At 45.9% G+C, this 18,094-nt stretch overlaps 2 protein-coding genes and 1 long non-coding RNA gene across 3 annotated transcripts; 1 reads left to right on the top strand and 2 right to left on the bottom strand.

Moving 5' to 3' along the window:
* Window positions 1-478, bottom strand: LOC147098396 (histone H2A-like). The gene has a single exon (XM_085970036.1). It carries the CDS (start codon window positions 461-463, stop codon window positions 26-28), a length of 438 nt encoding a protein of 145 aa, XP_085826162.1. The 5' UTR covers window positions 464-478; the 3' UTR covers window positions 1-25.
* A 77-nt stretch (window positions 479-555) lies between these two features.
* On the bottom strand, window positions 556-12,235 carry LOC147098395 (uncharacterized). The gene is made up of 4 exons (XR_015074163.1): window positions 12,052-12,235; window positions 11,739-11,864; window positions 10,025-10,160; window positions 556-926 (listed from the first exon to the last, which is right to left on the bottom strand). It is a non-coding gene; the product is annotated as an uncharacterized LOC147098395 (long non-coding RNA).
* Window positions 12,236-15,434: 3,199 nt separating this feature from the next.
* On the top strand, window positions 15,435-15,769 carry LOC147098394 (histone H4). Its single transcript, XM_085970035.1, has one exon. It carries the CDS (start codon window positions 15,435-15,437, stop codon window positions 15,744-15,746), a length of 312 nt encoding a protein of 103 aa, XP_085826161.1. The 3' UTR covers window positions 15,747-15,769.
* Window positions 15,770-18,094: the final 2,325 nt, after the last annotated feature.

Raw genomic sequence — 18,094 nt, 5'->3', positions numbered from 1 at the left:
GTTATTAGATTTAATCTTGTGCGCTTTACTTGCTCTTGGAGCTGGCAGTGCTGGTTTTCTTGGGCAGCAGCACCGCCTGGATATTAGGCAGCACCCCGCCCTGAGCGATGGTCACCCCTCCCAGCAGCTTGTTGAGCTCCTCGTCGTTGCGGACGGCCAACTGCAGGTGTCTGGGGATGATGCGGGTCTTCTTGTTGTCCCGGGCCGCGTTGCCAGCCAGCTCCAGAATTTCAGCGGTCAGATACTCGAGCACAGCAGCCAAGTAGACCGGGGCTCCGGCACCCACACGCTGAGCATAGTTGCCCTTTCGCAGGTGCCTGTGAACACGGCCCACAGGGAACTGCAGTCCGGCCCGGGATGAGCGAGACTTGGCCTTAGCCCGAGCTTTACCGCCGGTTTTTCCTCTTCCAGACATTTCCACAATCAATACGGTCAGAGAAAGAATAAAAGTCTCCTCCCACATCTGCCCTTCTTATACCTTCTGGAGGAATGCAGACAGCGTACTTGTGATTGGTCGCACTGTGGTGAATTTCATTGGTGTTTTCCGGTGTCCAATCACAGTCTGCTTTTCCCACCAATGAAAAGAGGGCGGAAATAACTGCCTCAACAGTCAGACCGCCAACGATTTTTAAAATTTCAAAAGCCCCGCCAATAATTTTTAAATTGAGGATTATTATGTTAATAAATTCACCATTAGCCAAAGATTTCCAAGCACGTTTTATTCCCGTTTGTCTTATTCCATATTTCCCTTGCACAGTCCGGGCTGTGACAATCAGCCTGTTCAATTTGAGAATGTAACGGGCGGGAATCAACCCCCATTGATTCTGTAAGCGGACACATTCCAGCTCAACCTTTGTAAAAGTGAGGTTTCAATAATTGTCGATGGATCCTTTGCACAGCCAGGAGTGAATACAAAAGCGGGAGCCCTGTGAAAAGAGAAGAGGGACAGTGTTCAGTCTGCCCCCGTTCCGGTCTCTGTTAGAACTCCCATTCTGGGCTGTTACACTGCAAGAAGTCTCGGGTTAATAAACCCCCAACATTTATTTTTAAAACCTGAAAATGCCTTGAGAGAGAACGATGTGACTGGAATCTGAGGCTTACCCGTAGAACAAGCTCTTAATTCGTCGGCAGGCGCTGTAAATGAACGGGTCTGAGAACAAAGGGAAACATAGAAACATAGAAGGTAGGAGCAGGATTAGGCCATTCGGCCCCTCGAGCCTGTTCCGCCATTTAATGAGATCATGGCTGATCATCCAAATTCAGTACCCTGTCCCTGCTTTCTCCCCATATCCCTTGATCCCTTTAACCTTAAGAAATATATCTAACTCCTTCTTGATTATATTTAATGAATTGGCCTCAACTGCCTTCTGTGGTAGAGAATTCCACAGGTTCACCACTCTCTGGGTGAAGAAATTCCTCCTCATCTCAGTCCTAAATGGCTTACCCCTTATCCTTAGATTGTGATCCCTGGTCCTGGACTCCCCCGCCATCGGGAACATCCTTCCTGCATCTAGTCTGTCTAGTCCTGTTAGAATTCTTTAAGTTCCAATGAGATCCCCTCTCATTCTTCTAAACTCTAGCGAGTATAAACCTAATCGACCCAATCTCTCTTTATACGTCATTCCTGCCATCCCAGGTATCAATGGTGAATCTCCGCTGCACTCTCTCCATGGTAAGAACAGCCTTCCTCAGATAAGGCGACCAAAACTGCACACAACACTCAAAGTGTGGTCTCACCAAGGCCCTGTACAATTGCAGCAAGACATCCTTGCTCATGTACTCGAATGCTCTCGCTATGAAAGCCAACATACCATTTGCCTGCTTAACCACCTGCTGCACCTGCATGCTTACCTTCAGCGACTGGTGCACAAGGACACCCCGGTCTCGTTGCACTTCCCCATCTCCCAATCTATTGCCATTCAGTTAATAATCTGCCTTCCTGTTTTTGATAACAAAAGGGATAACCTCGCATTTATCCACATTATACTGCATTTGCCATGCATCTGCCCAATCACCCAACCTGTCCAATTCATACTGGAGTTTCTCTGCATCCTCCTCACAGCACACACACCCACCCAGCTTTGTGTCATCTGCAAACTTGGAGATATTACATCTAGTTCCCTCGTCTAGATCATTTATATATATTGTGAATAGCTGGGGTCATAGCACCGATCCCTGCAGTACCCCACTAGTCACTGCCTGCCACTCGGAAAAAGACCCGTTGATTCCAACTCTTTGCTTCCTGTCTGCCAACCAGTTCTCTATCCAAGACAGTACCTTACCCCCCAATCCCATGTGCTTTAACTATGCACGCTAATCTCTTATGTGGGACCTTATCGAAAGCCTTCTGAAAGTCCAAATACACCACATTCACTGGTTCTCATTTATCTATTCTAGCAGTTACAGCCTCAAAAACTTCCAGTAGGTTAGTCAAGCACGATTTACCTTTTGTAAATCCATGTTGACTTTGTCCGATCCTGTCACTGTTTTCTATGGGCTCTGCTTTTACATCTTTTATAATGGATTTTAGCATTTCCCCACTACTCCCATTTTCTCTCTACCACCTTTTTTAAATAGTGGGGATACATTAGCTATCCTCCAATCCATGGGAACTGTTCCAGAGCCTATAGAATTTTGGAAGATGACCAGCAATGCATCTACTATAAAATGCGATAGGGTGACCTAAACTGTGTTAACAGGAGCCTGGTTGTGATGCCTTGAATCGAACTACAATGAACTCGCGAGGGAGGGCAGCGAGCCACACCACGATAAATTCATCGCCCTAATTTTGAAATGTTAGACGCTGTATTTACAGATCATTCGCCATAGGTCTTTGGAGCTTCAGTCAGGACGTGTAAAACACTTTGCAATCATCTTAGACTGAACGGAAACAAGATGTTCAGGTTATTTCTCTCCAGTTTAAAATAGTTTCTGAGGAATGGTTTTCCTGTTGCACCACTGGCTGGCGGCCAGGAGATGGCACCAAACTCCAATAGTTTGGAGAGTGCGGATTGTGTCCACACATCCAGACCGCCGTGAGCCTGGTGCTGCCCGGGAGCTGGCCAAGCACGGGGTGTCGGAAGGGACAATAGCAAATAAATTTCACAACGTACTGTAAAAGCACAAAACAAAGCAACGGCTCTTTTCAGAGGAAGTCGCAGCATTAATATAATCGAATTATTCATTCGGGATATCGTCCTTTTATAGAATCACAGAACGATTCCGCACATTAGCAGGCCGAGAGGAGACTTGATTGATGTGTATATGAAGGGCCTACATAGAGTGGACAGGAAAGACCTATTTCCCTTAGCAGAGAGATCAATCGCCAGGGGGTAAAGATTTAAAATAATTGGTAGAAGAAGTAGAGGAGAGTTGAGCAGAACTTTTATCACCCATAGGTTGTTGGGGGTCTGGAACATTTGGCCTGAAAGTGAGGTAGAGGCAGAAACCCTCATCATATTTAAAAACTATATGTTACGCCCTTGAAGTGTCATAAACTGAAAAGCTAAGGACCAAGATCTGGAAAGTGGGATTCGGCATCATAGATATTATTTGTGCTGAATCCTTCTGTAACGTAAATGTCTACGAATCTGTGAATAAAGATCATTCAGCCCATCGTGCCTATGTTGATTTAAAACATCCACACACCAAGATATAGAACTTGGAGTAAAATATAGATCTGCACCGATCACAATGTACATCAACTGTCTACCCTCGCTCCCAGGTCACTGCTCTCTCTGTGACGTGGTGGGTGGCTCTTAAAAGAGCCTTTGTGCTGTGTTTGGTGGAAAGGGTCGAGTTGTTCAGATGCCAAGTCCATAGAGACTGCAGCCCTGCCATTTCAGGATGTACACCACATCCATGGCAGTGACCGTCTTGCGCTTGGCATGCTCAGTGTAGGTGACCGCATCCCTGATCACATTCTCCAGGAAAACCTTCAGCACCCCGCAGGTATGTGAATGGGGCTTTGTCCTCTACCTGTCATTCTCTGGTCTGTTGGTGGTGCTTTTTTTTTCCTGCAGCTCTCAGTTTCTGATATATGATTGGGTTTTTTTCCTGGACCTGTCAGTTTCTGTTATGTGAGTGAGGTTTTCTCCTGTACCTGTCAGCTTCTGGGATGTGAGTGTGATTTTGCCCTGTACCTGTCACTTTCTTGTCAATAATTGGTGTCACTACCGTGTCTGTAAGTGGTGTCTGTAAGTGGTGTTTTGTTCTGTACCTGTCACTTTATAGAATGTGAGTTGGATTTTGTCCTGTTGCTGTTAGTTTCTGGTATGTAAGTATGTTTTTTTCCTGTACCTGTCAGTTTCTGTGATGTGAGTGAGGCTTTGTCCTGTACCTGTCAGTTTCTGGCATATGAGCTGGGATTTCTCATGTACCTATCAGTCTCTGGTATGTGAATGGGGTTATATACTGTACCTGTCAGTTTCTGGTATTTGAGAGGGCTTTTGTACTGTACCTCTCAGTTTCTGGTATGTGAGTGGGGTTTTGTCCTGTACCTGTCAGTTTCTGGTATGTGAGTGGGGTTTTGTCCTGTACCTGTCAGTTTCTGGTATGTGAGTGGGGTTTTGTCCAGTACCTGTCAGTTTCTTTGTGTTATTGTTCATTTTTCCTATAGCTGTCAGATTCTGATACGTGAGTGGGATTTTGTCCTTTACTTGTCAGTTTCTGATCTGTAATTTGGGTTTTGTCCTGTACCTGTCTGTTTCTGGTATGTTAGTGGGCTTTTGTACTGGACCTGTCAGTTTCTGTTACGTGAGTGTGGATATGCATTTTTCTGTCAGTTTCAATTACGTGAATTAGGTCAGTTTCTGGTATGTGAGTGGTGTTTTGTCCCTTAGCTGTCAGCTTCTGGTATGTGAGAGGAATTTTATCCTGTACCTGTCAGGTTCTGTTATGTGAGTGGGATTTTTATACTATAGCTGTCATTTTCTGATCTGTGAGTGCGGTTTTGTCCTGTACCTGTCAGTTTCTGGTATATGAGTTGGGATTTCTTATATCATAATTTAATAGGACAAAGTCAGCATGGTTTTATGAAGGGGAAGTCATGTTTGACAAATTTGCTGGAGTTCTTTGAGGAAGTAACATGTAGGGTGGATAAAGGGGAACCAGTGGACGTAGTGTATTTAGACTTCCAAAAGGCATTTGACAAGGTGCCACACAAAAGATTATTGCTTAAGATAAAAAATCACGGGATTGGGGCTAATATTCTGGCATGGATAGAGGATTGGCTATCTAACAGAAGGCAGAGAGTTGGGATAAATGGTTCATTCTCAGACTGGCAATCAGTAACTAGTGGTGTTCTGCAGGGGTCAGTGCTGGGTCCCCAACAGCTTACAATCTATATTAACGATTTGGAGGAGGGGACCGAGTGTAACATATCAAAGTCTGCAGGTGATACTAAGATGGGAGGGAAAGTAGTGAGTGAGGAGGACATAAAAACCTGCAAGGGGACCTAGAGAGCCTAAGTAATTGGGCAGAGATTTGGCAGATGGAATACAGTACTGGAAAGTGTGAGGTTATGCACTTTGGCAGGAAAAATCGTAGAGCAAGTTATTATCTTAATGGAAAGTACTGAAGTACAAAGGGATCTGGGGGTCCTGGTGCACGAAACTCAAAAGGTTAGTATGCAGGTGCAGCAAGTGATTAAGAAGGCCAATGGAATGTTGGCTTTCATTGCTAGGGGGATAGAATATAAAAATAGGGAGGTATTGCTTCAGTTGTACAAGTTATTGGAGAGAGCGCACCTGGAATACTGCATACAGTTTTCGTGTCCATACTTAAGAAAAGACATACTTGCTCTCGAGTCAGTACAAAGAAGGTTCACTCGGTTAATCCCGTGGATGAGGGGATGGACATATCAGGGGAGGTTGAGTAGATTGGGACTCTACTCATTGGAGTTCAGAAGAATGAGAGGCGATCTTATTGAAACATATAAGATTGTGAAGGGGTTGGATCGGGTGGATGCGGGGAGGATGTTCCTGATGATGGGTGAAACTAGAACTAGGGGGCATAGTCTTAGAATAACGGGCTGCTCTTTCAAAACTGAGATGAGGAGGAACTACTTCACTCAGAGGGTGGTAGGTCCATGGAATATGCTGCCCCAAAAAGCTGTAGAAGCTACATCGTTACATACATTTAAAACAGAAATAGACAGTTTCCTAGAAGTAAAGGGAATTAAGGGTTACGGGGAGCGGGCAGGAATTTGGACATGAGTCTAGCTTCGGATCGGACATGGCCCCGTGGGTAGCGGAGTGGGCCCAGGGGCTGTGTAGCCTGATCCTGATCCTATTTCGTGTGTCTAATTCTGTTAGATTCAGGAGATGGTTCTGTGATAGTAGATTGGCGGTTAGGATCAGATCAGCCATGATCTTATTGAATGGCGGAGCAGGCTCGAGGGGCCGATTGGCCTACTCCTGCTCCTGTTTCTTATGTTCTTATGTACCTATCAGTCTCTGGTATGTGAATGGGGTAATATCCTGTACCTGTCAGTTTCTGGTATTTGAGAGGGCTTTTGTCCTGTACCTCTCAGTTTCTGATATGTGAGTGGGTCTTTGTCCAGTAAATGTCAGTATCTGATATGTGAGTCAGGTTTTGTCCTGTACCTGTCAGTTTCTGGTATGTGAGTGGAGTTTTGTCCTGTACCTGTCAGTTTCTGGTACGTGAGTGTGGATATGCATTTGCCTGTCAGTTTTTTTCCTGTTACTCTCAGTTTCTTGTGTATGAATTGGGTTTTCTCATGTACCTGTCGGTTTCTGGTATGTGAGTGGGGTTTTTTCCTGTACCTGCCAGTTTCTGGAATATGAGTTGGATTTTGTCCTGTTCATTAGAACATAAGAAGTAGGAGCAGGAGGAGGCCATATGGCCCTTTGGGCCTGCTCCGCCATTCAATAGGATCATGGCTGATCCGAACCAAGACTCCCGCTCCCCGTAACCCCTAATTCCCTTATCAGCTAGGAAACTGTCAATCTCCGTTTTAAATTTATTTAATGTCGCAGCTTCCACAGCTCTCTGAGGTAGCAAATTCCACAGATTTACTACCTTCTGAGTGAAGAAGTTTCTCCTCATCTCAGTTTTGCAACGGCAGCCCATTATTCTAAGATTATGCCCCCTAGTTCTAGTCTCACCCATCAGTGGAAACATCTTCCCCGCATCCACCCGATCAAGCCCCCTCACAATCTTATATGTTTCGATAAGATCGCTTCTCATTCTTCTGAATTCCAATGAGTAGAGGCCCAACCTACTCAACCTTTCCTCATAAGTCAACCCCCTCATCTCCGGAATCAACCGAGTGAACCTTCTCTGAACTGCCTCGAGATCAAGTATAACTTTTCTTAAATATGGAAACCAAAACTGTATGCAGTCCAGGTGTGGCCTCACCAGTACCCTGTATAACTGAAGCAAGGCTTCCCTGTTTTTATACTCCATCCCCCTTGCAATAAAAGCCAAAATTCCATTGGCCTTCCTGATCACCTGCTGTACTTGCATACTAACCTTCTGTGTTTCATGCACCAGGACCCCAAGATCCCTTTGTACTGTCGCTCTTTGCAGTTTCTTTCCATTTAGATAATAACTTGCTCTTTGATTTTTTCTGCCAAAGTGCATAACCTCACACTTTCCAACATTATATTCCATCTGCCAAATTTCTGCCCACTCACTTAGCCTGTCTATGTCCCTTTGCAGGTTTTTTATGTCCTCCTCACTCACTGTTTTCCCTCCAATCTTTGTATCGTCAGCAAACTTGGATACGTTGCACTTGGTCCCCTCCTCTAAATCGTTCATATAGATTGTAAAGAGTTGGGGTCCCAGCACTGACCCCTGCGGAACACCACTAGTTACTGATTGCCAACCCGAGAATGAACCATTTATCCCCACTCTCTGTTTTCTGTTAGATAGCCAATCTTCCACCCATGCCAGTATATTACCCACAATCCCGTGATTATATATCTTGTGCAGTAATCTTTTGTGTGGCACCTTGTCAAATGCCTTTTGCAAGTCCAAATACACCACATCCACTGGTTCCCCTTTATCCACCCTGTTTGTTACATCCTCAAAGAATTCGAGCAAATTTGGCAAACATGACTTCCCCTTCATAAAACCATGCTGACTCTGTCCGATTAAATTATGCTTATCCAAATGTCCTGTTAATGCTTCCTTTCTGTTAGTTTCTGGTAAGTAAGTGTGTTTTTTCCCTGTACCTGTCAGTTTCTGGTATGTGAGTGGTGTTTTTTCCTTTGCCTCTCAGCTTCAGGTATGTGAGAGGAATGTTATCCTGTACCTGTCAGCTTCTGTCATGTGAGTGGGGTTTTGTGCTATAGCTGTCATTTTCTCATCTGTGAGTGGGGTTTTGTCCTGTACCTCTTAGCTTCAGGTATGTGAGAGGAATTTTACCCTGTACCTGTCAGCTTCTGTCATGTGAGTGGGGTTTTGTACTATAGCTGTCATTTTCTGATCTGTGAGTGGGGTTTTGTCCTGTACGTGTCAGTTTCTGTTACATGAGTTTGGATATGCATTTGCCTGTCAATTTCAGTTATGTGAATTAGGTTTTTTCCTGTTATTGTCAGTTTCTGTTATAGTAATTGGATTTTCTCATGTACCTGTCAGTTTCTGGTATGTGAGTGTGTTTATATCCTGTACCTGTCAGTTTCGGTTATGTGAGTGGGGTTATCTCCTGTACCTCTCAGTTTCTGACATGTGAGTCGGTCTTTGTCCTGTAAATGTCAGTATCTGATATGTGAGTCGGGTTATGTCCAGTACCTGTCTTTCAGGTTTGAGAGTGGGGTTTTGTACTGTGCCAGTCAGTTTCAGGTTTGTGAGTGGGTTTTGTGCTGTATCTCTCAGTTTCTGACATGTGAGTGTGTTTGTTGTCCTGTGCCTCTCAGTTTCTGCAATGTGTGTGGGATTTTGTCCTGTTCCTTTCAGTATCTGATATGTGTGTCTGAATTGGCCCTGTACCTGTCAGTTTCTGGTATGTAAGTGGGTTTTTGTCCTGTACCTGTCAGTATCCGATATGTGTGTCTGAATTGGCCCTGTACCTGTCAGTTTCTGGTATGTGAGTGGGTTTTTGTCCTGTACCTGTCAGTTTTTGGTATGTGAGTGGGTTTTATCCTGTACCTGTCAGCTTCTGGTACGTGAGTGGGGTTTTGTCCTGTATATGGCAGTTTCTTTATGTTATTGTTTCTTTTTTCCTGCAGCTGTCAGTTTCTGATCTGTGAGTGGGATATTGTCCTGTACCTGTCAGTTTCCGGTATGTGAGTGATGTTTTGTCCTGTATATAGCAGTTTCTGATATGTGAGTGGGGTTTTGACCTCTTCCTGTCAGTTTCTCATCTGTGAGTGTGGTTTTGACCTGTTCCTGACAACTTCTGAAATGCGAGTGTGGTTTTGTCCTGTACCTGCCAGATTTTGAAATGTGAGGGAGGATTTGTCCTGTAAATATCAGTTTCTGATATATGATTGGGTTTTTGTTCTCTATCTGACAGTTTCTGATATGTGGGTGAGATTTAGTAATGTAGCTGCCATTATCTTGTATCTGAGTGGGATTTTGTACTATACCTGTCCATTTCTGATATGTGAGTGGGGTTTTTTCCTGCACCAGTCAGTTTCTGGTATGTGCATGGGTTTTTGTCCAGTACCTGTCAGTTTCTGGTATGTGAGTGAATTTTCCAGTGTACCTGTCAGTTTCTGTTATGTGAGGGGGATTTTGTCCTGTACCTGTCAGTTTCTGGTATGTGAGTGGAATTTTGTCCTGTAGCCATCAGCTTCTCATTGGATGTTATCTGTACCTGTCAGTTTCTGGAGAATGACTGTGGATTTCACTCTCTACCTGTCTGTATCTGCTATATGAGCTTCAGTTTCTGTCTATCTGTCTGTGTCTAGTATGGGAGTGTGGATTTTACTCAGTAACTGTCTATCTCTGGTATTTGAGTGTGGGTCTTCATCTGTATCTGTCAGTCAATCTCAGTTACAGTAAGTGATTGTGATTCAATCTCAATCTGTCATTCTGTGAGTGATAATGTACTTACTGTGTGTGAGAATGAGCTGCCTGCACTTCTCCTCCTGTTCCGTGTGGAGGAAAGATCACATTTATTCTGGCTCAGTGAAGTATTTTGCTCCGAGAGTTATAATGTGAGAACAGAATTAGTTATACAATATGGACAGCTGTGGGTAGAATACAAAAATAAATTAATAATTAATGTGTTTGTTTATGATAACAAAGTAAAGTATCTGGGGAGAGGAAACTGCGATACAAATTGTGTCGTGGTCTGATCTTACTGCAGTACATCGGGTCCCAGATTCTCCACAGCAGGTGTAGGACGGTTCTATAGTAAGTTATCAGCATCCAGACACAAACCAACCCCAGCATTGGACCATGAATGGGACAAACCTATTGCCACAGTCCAGGTTTATATCTCCCAGTCCCATTGGACTAACTATCAAATTCCGCAAGGCTTCCTGGAATATAACCACAGGTACCTGGTCTGTACAAGCAATTGTTGACAGTCTATGGACAGAAAACAGCGAGTTGTGGTAAATGGCTGTTATTCAGAGAGAAGGATGGTAGACAGTAGTGTTCACCAACTGTCAGTGCTGGGGCCACTGCATTCTTTATATTTATAAATGACCGGGAAAATGGAATACAAAGTAGAATTTCCAAATTTGCAATTGACACCTCATTTGGGGGTGTGCCATAGAGTGAGGATGATACCAATCGACTGCAAGAGGGCATAGAAAGATTGGCAGAAATGACAGACAAGTGGCAGATGGAATTTAAACAGTGAAGTGTGAGGTGATGCATTTTGGCAGAGGAAACAGGGAGAGGCAATATACACATATTGGCACAATTGTAAAGAATGTGCAGGGACAGAGGGACCTGGGAGTTAATGGGCATAGGTCCCTGAAGGTGGCAGGACATATTGAGATAGTGGTTAGCAAAGGATATGGGATCTTGGGTTTCATAAATAGAGGTATTGAGTACAAATGTAGAGAAGTTATGCTGAATCATTATAAAGCGCTGGTTAGGCCACAACTGGAGAATTGCGTCCAGTTCTGGTCACCACACTTTAGGAAAGATGTGAAGGCCCTTGAGAGGGTGCAGAGGAGATTTATCAAAAAGTTCTGCGGATTGGGGATCTTAGCTACAAGCAAAGGTGGGAGATGCTGGATTTTTTTCATTAGAGCAAAGGAGGTTGAGGGGTGATTTGATAGAGGTGTACAAGATTATAACGGGTTTGGATCGGCTAGACGGGGAAAGGCTGTTCCCACTGGTTGATGGTACCAGGACTAGGGGACACACATTTGAGGTTTTGGGCAAGAGATGGGGCGGGGGGGGGCGAGTGTTGAGGACCTGGAACTCGCTGTCGACGGAAGTGGTGGAAGCGGACACACTCAATGTTTTCAAGGGGAGACTGGATAGGCACTTGAGGGAAATAAACTTGCAGGGCTACAGGTTAGAGCGGGGGAATGGGACTGACTGGATTGCTCTGCAGAGAGATTGGACAGACTCGATGGGCCGAATGGCTTCCTTCTGTGCCGTTATGACTCTGATTATGGCTCTATCATTCCATTGAAACCGAGTTGAGGGCCTGTGTAATCAACAGAATGTCTCAGAGCACGGATCCTGATGTACCTGATGCAGCGACTATGTATCTCCCAATCACCAGCAACACGGTTTTGGAGAACTCAACGCACCGAAACAAAATCACCGATTTTTGAAATGTGTTCTTTCACACTTCTCACCTGGTGCCTGCAATAGTTGCACTTTGTGAAACTCCTCACATCCTCACTCTCAGGCTCCGATCCAATGTTCACTGTTCAATAACAACAGACACCGTGTGACTGGATCTGAATCAGGAATATCCACTCCTGCTTTGGGGGAAGAAAGCAGCAATGATTTGAAAGTGCGAGGTGATTTACTTTCTATGTTACCTTACACTGTACACACACAGCCCGAGAATGGCCTCGCCCTTCCCCTAACTCACTCCACGTTCCGGAGCGAGTTGCTGCTCCACGCTGTCTCGTACAAAATGTCCCCGACTGCCGCTGAACATACCCCGACTCAAAGCCCATCTGTGGACACAGTGCCAATGCGATGTGCTGCTGTGAGGAGGCTGCTGTTTGCTCCCTTACTCGGGCCCGTGATATCTCCGCTCCCTGATGTGTTCAGCGATCATCAGCCGAGCACAGAGGAAACGGCCCCCGCTGGCAGAGCTGGGGGAGGGGAGCTCGCATGGGCCCTTCCTGTCGCTTTAAACACTGTGCGGGGAGAGGGGGAGGAGCAGGCAAGTGTTTATCACGCATGCTCAGACCTGTCTTCCTGACACTGAAATTAAATATAGCAACAACAACAACTTGAATATATATAGCGCATTAAACGGAATAAATAATCCCAATGAGCTTCTCATGAGCCTTATCAAAGAAACATTGACATCGAGACTGATAAGGAGATATTAGGAGAGGAGAACGCGACTCTGGACACACGTCAGTTGCTGCCGGTGAGTGTGAGAGCGACTCGAATCCTGTCCCTTAAGCGATTTGTCTCCCCAATACTGTATGGAACAATGGAGAGGAACAGGCTCTGTCAATCTCTGACACTGAACTGCTGGTGAGTGGGGAGTTTAATCAGTCTCTGCCTGTCTCCGCTGGGTGAGTCGCCGACAGATACGAGACAAGATCCCGGGCCTGTGTGACTGTCACGCCCTGTGTCTGTCTCTGTGCCTTGTGTACAGGATCAATCCCCAGTCCCACTATCCCCCAGCCCTGCCTGTTATACCTGGAACGATGCTGAACCTCTCAGTCTTCGGTCTATTGAAACCGAGTTCAAGGCATGTGCGGTGAACAGAACGTCTCACTATTTCTGTGAATAATACTGTAATCTAAAAGCAGGCTAGGATCCACACAGCTAAAGTGTGACACGTTCCTGACCCTAAATGTAGGTAACAGAGAGTGCGTGGCTCAGAGTAGGAACATTCAGACTGATACAGTCTCTCTCTCTCGCTCTCTCTCTCTCTGGTTGCTGTCTCTGGGTGCTGAGAATGGAATTCATCGGACACCAGTTCCTCAGTTCTGTTCCTCAATTTCGGAGAGAGAGAGAGACAGAGGCTAGATGGCTGGTGAGATCATAAATCAAACATATTCCTGCCTGCGAACAATTTAATACCTTCAATCCAGATTCGGGTGAATACAGCCAGAGCTGTGATTGGCTCCTGCCCCTGAATCTGGGGAACAGACACTGTGAGGAGCGCCGGCCTCAGAGTGTTTAACACTGACTGAGCTGGGAAACTCCAACTAACCCCCAGAATCGGCAGCACAGGCCGAGCGGAGAGGAAAACCTGTCCTGTGAACTGTAAATCTGGGAACAGATTGTGCTGTGAATGAGCAGAGTGAACACTGTGTCAGCGAGAGTGTGTTTAAGGGGCAGGCGGGTTAGACTAATGTCACTGTGTTTGTGTGTCCGCTCTCATCGCCGGATTTCAGAGACCCTCTGCTGTAAAATTCAAAGATTTCCCTGTCATAGGATCGCCCTGCTCCCCTGCTCAGCCCTGAAGTGCGAATTAAACGTGAAGTTTTAGTTGATTTCAAATTTCAGTCAAAAAACAGAGAACATGTCGGCGATCGGGTGAGAGAGCGTGATCAGTGCAGCAATGAAACGGCTTTAAATTGAAATTGCTGCCTTGAATTCTGATGAAACTTTCTCGACAGCAAACACCCCGGTCTTCGAGACAGAAAGAGGCCAGTCTGGGAATCTGGAGTGCCCGAGTTTAATTGGAATCGGAGAGTTAATGAGGAGAGAGAAACACAGAGAGGCTGGAGGGGCCGGGAGCTGACAGCAGGATGTCTCCGCCCCGTCCGCTCGCTGCCTCTAAGTTGCTCTGTGCCGCCGCCTCTCGTTTCATTTCTCACCCAGCTCTGACTGTCAGAGAGATTTTCTACAGTGTCGCGGACATGACTGAGATTGCAACCGCCGAAACGGGTCCTCCTGCCGCCGCCGCTCAAACCCAGTCTCCCAGCAAGAAGAAGAAGGCGGCTCCCCGCTCCAAGCCAGTCGGTCCCACGTTGGGCGAGCAGATCCTCAAGATTGTGGGGAGTGGCAGCGATCGCAAGGGGATATCGCTGGCCGCGATAAAGAAGGCTCTGGCTGCCAACGGCGTCGATGTGTTGAAGTTAAGTTCCCAGATCAGGTCAAGAGGAAAGTGGAAAACGGCTCCCTGGAGCAGACAAAGAGCACGGGTTCCTTCAGGCTCGCTAAGAAGGAATCTCAGCGGAAAGTGGGAAAAAGGTGAAGAATCCAGCAGCCAAGAAATCTCCAGCCAAGAAACCAGCAGCCAAGAAATCTCCAGCCAAGAAACCAGCAGCCAAGAAAACGATCATGAAGAAGGCATCAAAGTCAAAAAAGACAGCGATAGCGGCGTCTGGGAAAAAAGGCTGCGGTGAAGAAGCCCAAGAGCCCCAAGAAGGCCACAGGCGGAAAGTTGAAGGCAGCCAAGAAGGTGGAAAAACCGAAGGCCAAGCCCAAATCAGCAAAGTCTCAGAAGGCAGCGAGCAAAAGAAAGTAAAAAGGACAACTTGTAAAAATGTGAAACTAAAGGCTCTTTTCAGAGCCACCCACGTCTTTCCAAAAAGAGCTGATCGCGGAATCAAATGATCCATGTCCCGGGGCCGCGCTCAGATTCCCGATTGAAATCTTTTCAAATGAACCCCGGCTCCCTGGTGACTCGCTGACATTCGCTGCACCCACCCCTCCCCCAGTGTCTGCAATAAAACACAGAGAATGGGATGTCCCGGGCCCGCCTCACTGTAACTGGGGGGGTGTTCGGCTGCAGGCTCAGTTCATGGTCATTTTCAGTTCACAGGTTCAGGGTGAGAGTCTGTGAGACGGAGATACTGGCAGAGATACCCCGCGTCACAACTCGAACCCAAACACATGAGATTCTCCAAATCACCTGGAATAAGGTGTTTGTAAACTGCTGAACCCGTCTGTGTGGGGAGAAGGAATAAGGTCTGAGATTGACATGGAAGGAGACGGGTCGACTTGTGACAGAAGGAACTGTATATAGGCGGGAATATTACTGATTGTTAATGGTAACAGGACCTTATTTAAAAGATTCTGGTTTCAGGGAACCCTTGAATATGAAGCCCAAGTCTGTAAGGGTTTGTGCGGAGCGCTGTGTTTCGGTTCTACTGTCGATAAACGGTTTGAATATGGCGATTGCAGGAAGCTGGAAGTAGAGGCCGCTCTCTGCTCTGTCTGTCACTCTTGATATTGTCTACTCCCCGCCCGCTCTCTCGGTTTAATCTCTCACTCTGTCTCCTACCCCCCCACCCCCCTCCTCTCTTACTCTGCGCTTTCTCAATCAGGTCGGAGTCGGCTGTATATAAGAGCAGCCAGAAGCAGTTTGTTTTTCATTCAGCAGAAACTTTGACTGAACAATCATCATGACTGGACGAGGTAAAGGTGGCAAAGGATTGGGCAAAGGCGGAGCCAAGCGCCACCGTAAAGTGCTCCGTGACAACATCCAGGGTATAACCAAACCAGCCATCCGCCGCCTGGCTCGCCGTGGCGGTGTCAAGCGGATCTCGGGTCTAATCTACGAGGAGACCCGCGGGGTGCTGAAGGTTTTCCTGGAGAATGTGATCAGGGATGCGGTCACCTACACTGAGCACGCCAAGCGCAAGACGGTCACGGCCATGGATGTGGTGTACGCTCTGAAACGGCAGGGCCGCACTCTCTATGGATTCGGCGGCTGAACAACTCGACTCTTTCCACCAAACACAACACAAAGGTTCTTTTAAGAGCCACCCACCACCTCACAGAGAGCAGTGACCTGGGAACGGGAGCTGGGGTAGATTGTTCAGAAATATTATTAACAGATATGTGATGTGTTCTGTAATCTTTGAATTTCGCTTTCGGTTGCACAAGGTTTATGGAGAGTTATTTCCTCAAGGCAATCTTGTTGTAAGAGGCCCCTTGGGTCGGAGCGATCATAATATGATCGAATTCTTCATTAAGATGGAGAATGAAGTAGTTGACTCGGAGACTAGTGTCCTCAATTTAAATATAGGAAACTATGATGGTCTGAGGAGTGAGTTGGGTAGGATTGATTGGGGAATGGCACTCAAAGGGTTGACGGTGGATAGGCAATGGCTAACATTCAAAGACCGAATGGATGAACTACAGAATTTGTTCATCCCAGTTTGTGATAAAAATAAAACAAAAAAGGTGACCCAACCGTGGCTAACAAGGGAAATTAGGGATAGCATAAGGTCCAAGGAGAGGGCATATAAATTGGCCAGAAAAAGCAATAACCCTGAGGATTGGGAGCAGTTTAGGATTCAACAAAGGAGGGCAAAGGGATTAATTAAGAAAGGGAAAATAGAATATGAGAGTAAGCTTGCAGAGAACATAAAAACTGACTGTAAAAGCTTTTATAGATATGTGAAGAGAAAACGATTGGTGAAGTCAAGCGCAGGTCCCTTGCAGTCAGAATCGGGGGAATTTATAATGGGGAACAAAGAAATGGCAGACCAACTAAATACATATTTTGGTTCTGTCTTCACAAAGGAGGACACAAATAACCTCCCAGAGATGCCGGGGAACATAGGGTCTGATGAAAGGGTGGAACTGAAACAAATCAGTATTTGTAGGGAAATGGTGTTAGGAAAATTGATGGGACTGAAGGCCGATAAATCCCCAGGGCCTGATAATCTACATCCCAGGATACTTAAGGAAGTGGCCCTAGAAATAGTAGATGCATTACTGGTCATCTTCCAGAACTCGATAGACTCTGGAAAGGTACCCATGGATTGGCGGGTAGCTAATGTTACCCCACTATTCAAAAAAAGTGGTAGAGAAAAGGCGGGGAATTATAGGCCAGTAAGCTTGTCATCGGTAGTGGGGCAAATGCTAGAGTCCATTATAAAAGATGAAATAGCAGAGCACTTGGAAAGCAGTCACTGGATCGGACAAAGTCAACATGGATTTACAAAAGGTAAATCATGCTTGACTAATCTACTGGAATTTTTTGAGGATGTAACTGTTAAAATAGATAAGGGAGAACCAGTGGATGTGGTGTATTTGGACTTTCAGAAGGCTTTCGATAAGGTCCCGCATAAGAAATTAGCGTGCAAAATTAAGGCACATGGGATTGGGGGCAAGGTATTGACTTGGATAGAGAACTGGTTGGCGGACAGAAAGCAAAGAGTTGGAATAAATGGGTCATTTTCCGAGTGGCAGGCAGTGACTAGTGGGGTACCGCAAGGATCGGTCCTAGGACCCCAGCTGTTCACAATATATATTAATGATCTAGACGAGGGAATTGGATGTAATATCTCCAAATTTGCAGACGACACAAAGCTGGGGTGGGGGGGGGGGATGGTTATGCTGTGAGGAGGATGTCGTGAAACTCCAGCACGATTTGGACAGGTTGGGTGAGTGGGCAGAAACATGGCAAATGCACTATAATGTGGATAAATGTGACGTTATCCACTTTGGTGGCAAAAACCGGAAGGCAGATTATTATTTGAATGGTAATAGTTTGGGAGAAGGGGAAGTGCAAAGAGACCTGGGTGTTCTTGTACACCAGTCGCTGAAGGTAAGCATGCAGGTGCAGCAGGCGGTTAAGAAGGCAAATGGTATGTTGGCCTTCGTAGCAAGAGGGTTCGAGTACAAGGACAAGGATGTCTTTCTACAGTTGTACAGGGCCTTGGTGAGACCACACCTTGAGTAGTGTGTGCAGTTTTGGTCGCCTTACCTGAGGAAGGACGTTCTTGCCATGGAGGGAGTGCAGCAAAGATTCACCAGGCTGATACCTGGGATGGCAGGAATGAAGTATGAGGAGAGATTGGGTCGATTGTGCTTATACTCACTGGAGTTTAGAAGATTGAGAGGGGATCTCATCGAAACCTATAAAATTCTGTCAGGCCTGGACAGACAGTTTGATTTTTTTGTTTTAGAAAAAGCCCGCCAATTCCAGTGCCGGAAAGAAGCGAATTAATCTAAAGTCTAATTTCAAGAACGATTTTAAAATCTCGGTCCTTTTGTTCTGTTATTTTGCGTTCACCGTCAGTAATTCCTGGCGCTGTTCTACGAACAGGTT

This window comes from Somniosus microcephalus, chromosome 29, assembly GCF_052327205.1.
Source record: "Somniosus microcephalus isolate GS21.2 chromosome 29, FLI_Smic_1.0, whole genome shotgun sequence".
Taxonomy (NCBI): domain Eukaryota; kingdom Metazoa; phylum Chordata; class Chondrichthyes; order Squaliformes; family Somniosidae; genus Somniosus; species Somniosus microcephalus.
This window is presented reverse-complemented; position numbering and strand designations above follow the sequence as displayed.

Coding starts and splice junctions, on each gene's coding strand:
- LOC147098394 (XM_085970035.1), top strand. CDS start 15,435: ATGACTGGACGAGGTAAAGGTGGCAAAGGATTGGGCAAAGGCGGAGCC.
- LOC147098396 (XM_085970036.1), bottom strand. CDS start 463: ATGTGGGAGGAGACTTTTATTCTTTCTCTGACCGTATTGATTGTGGAA.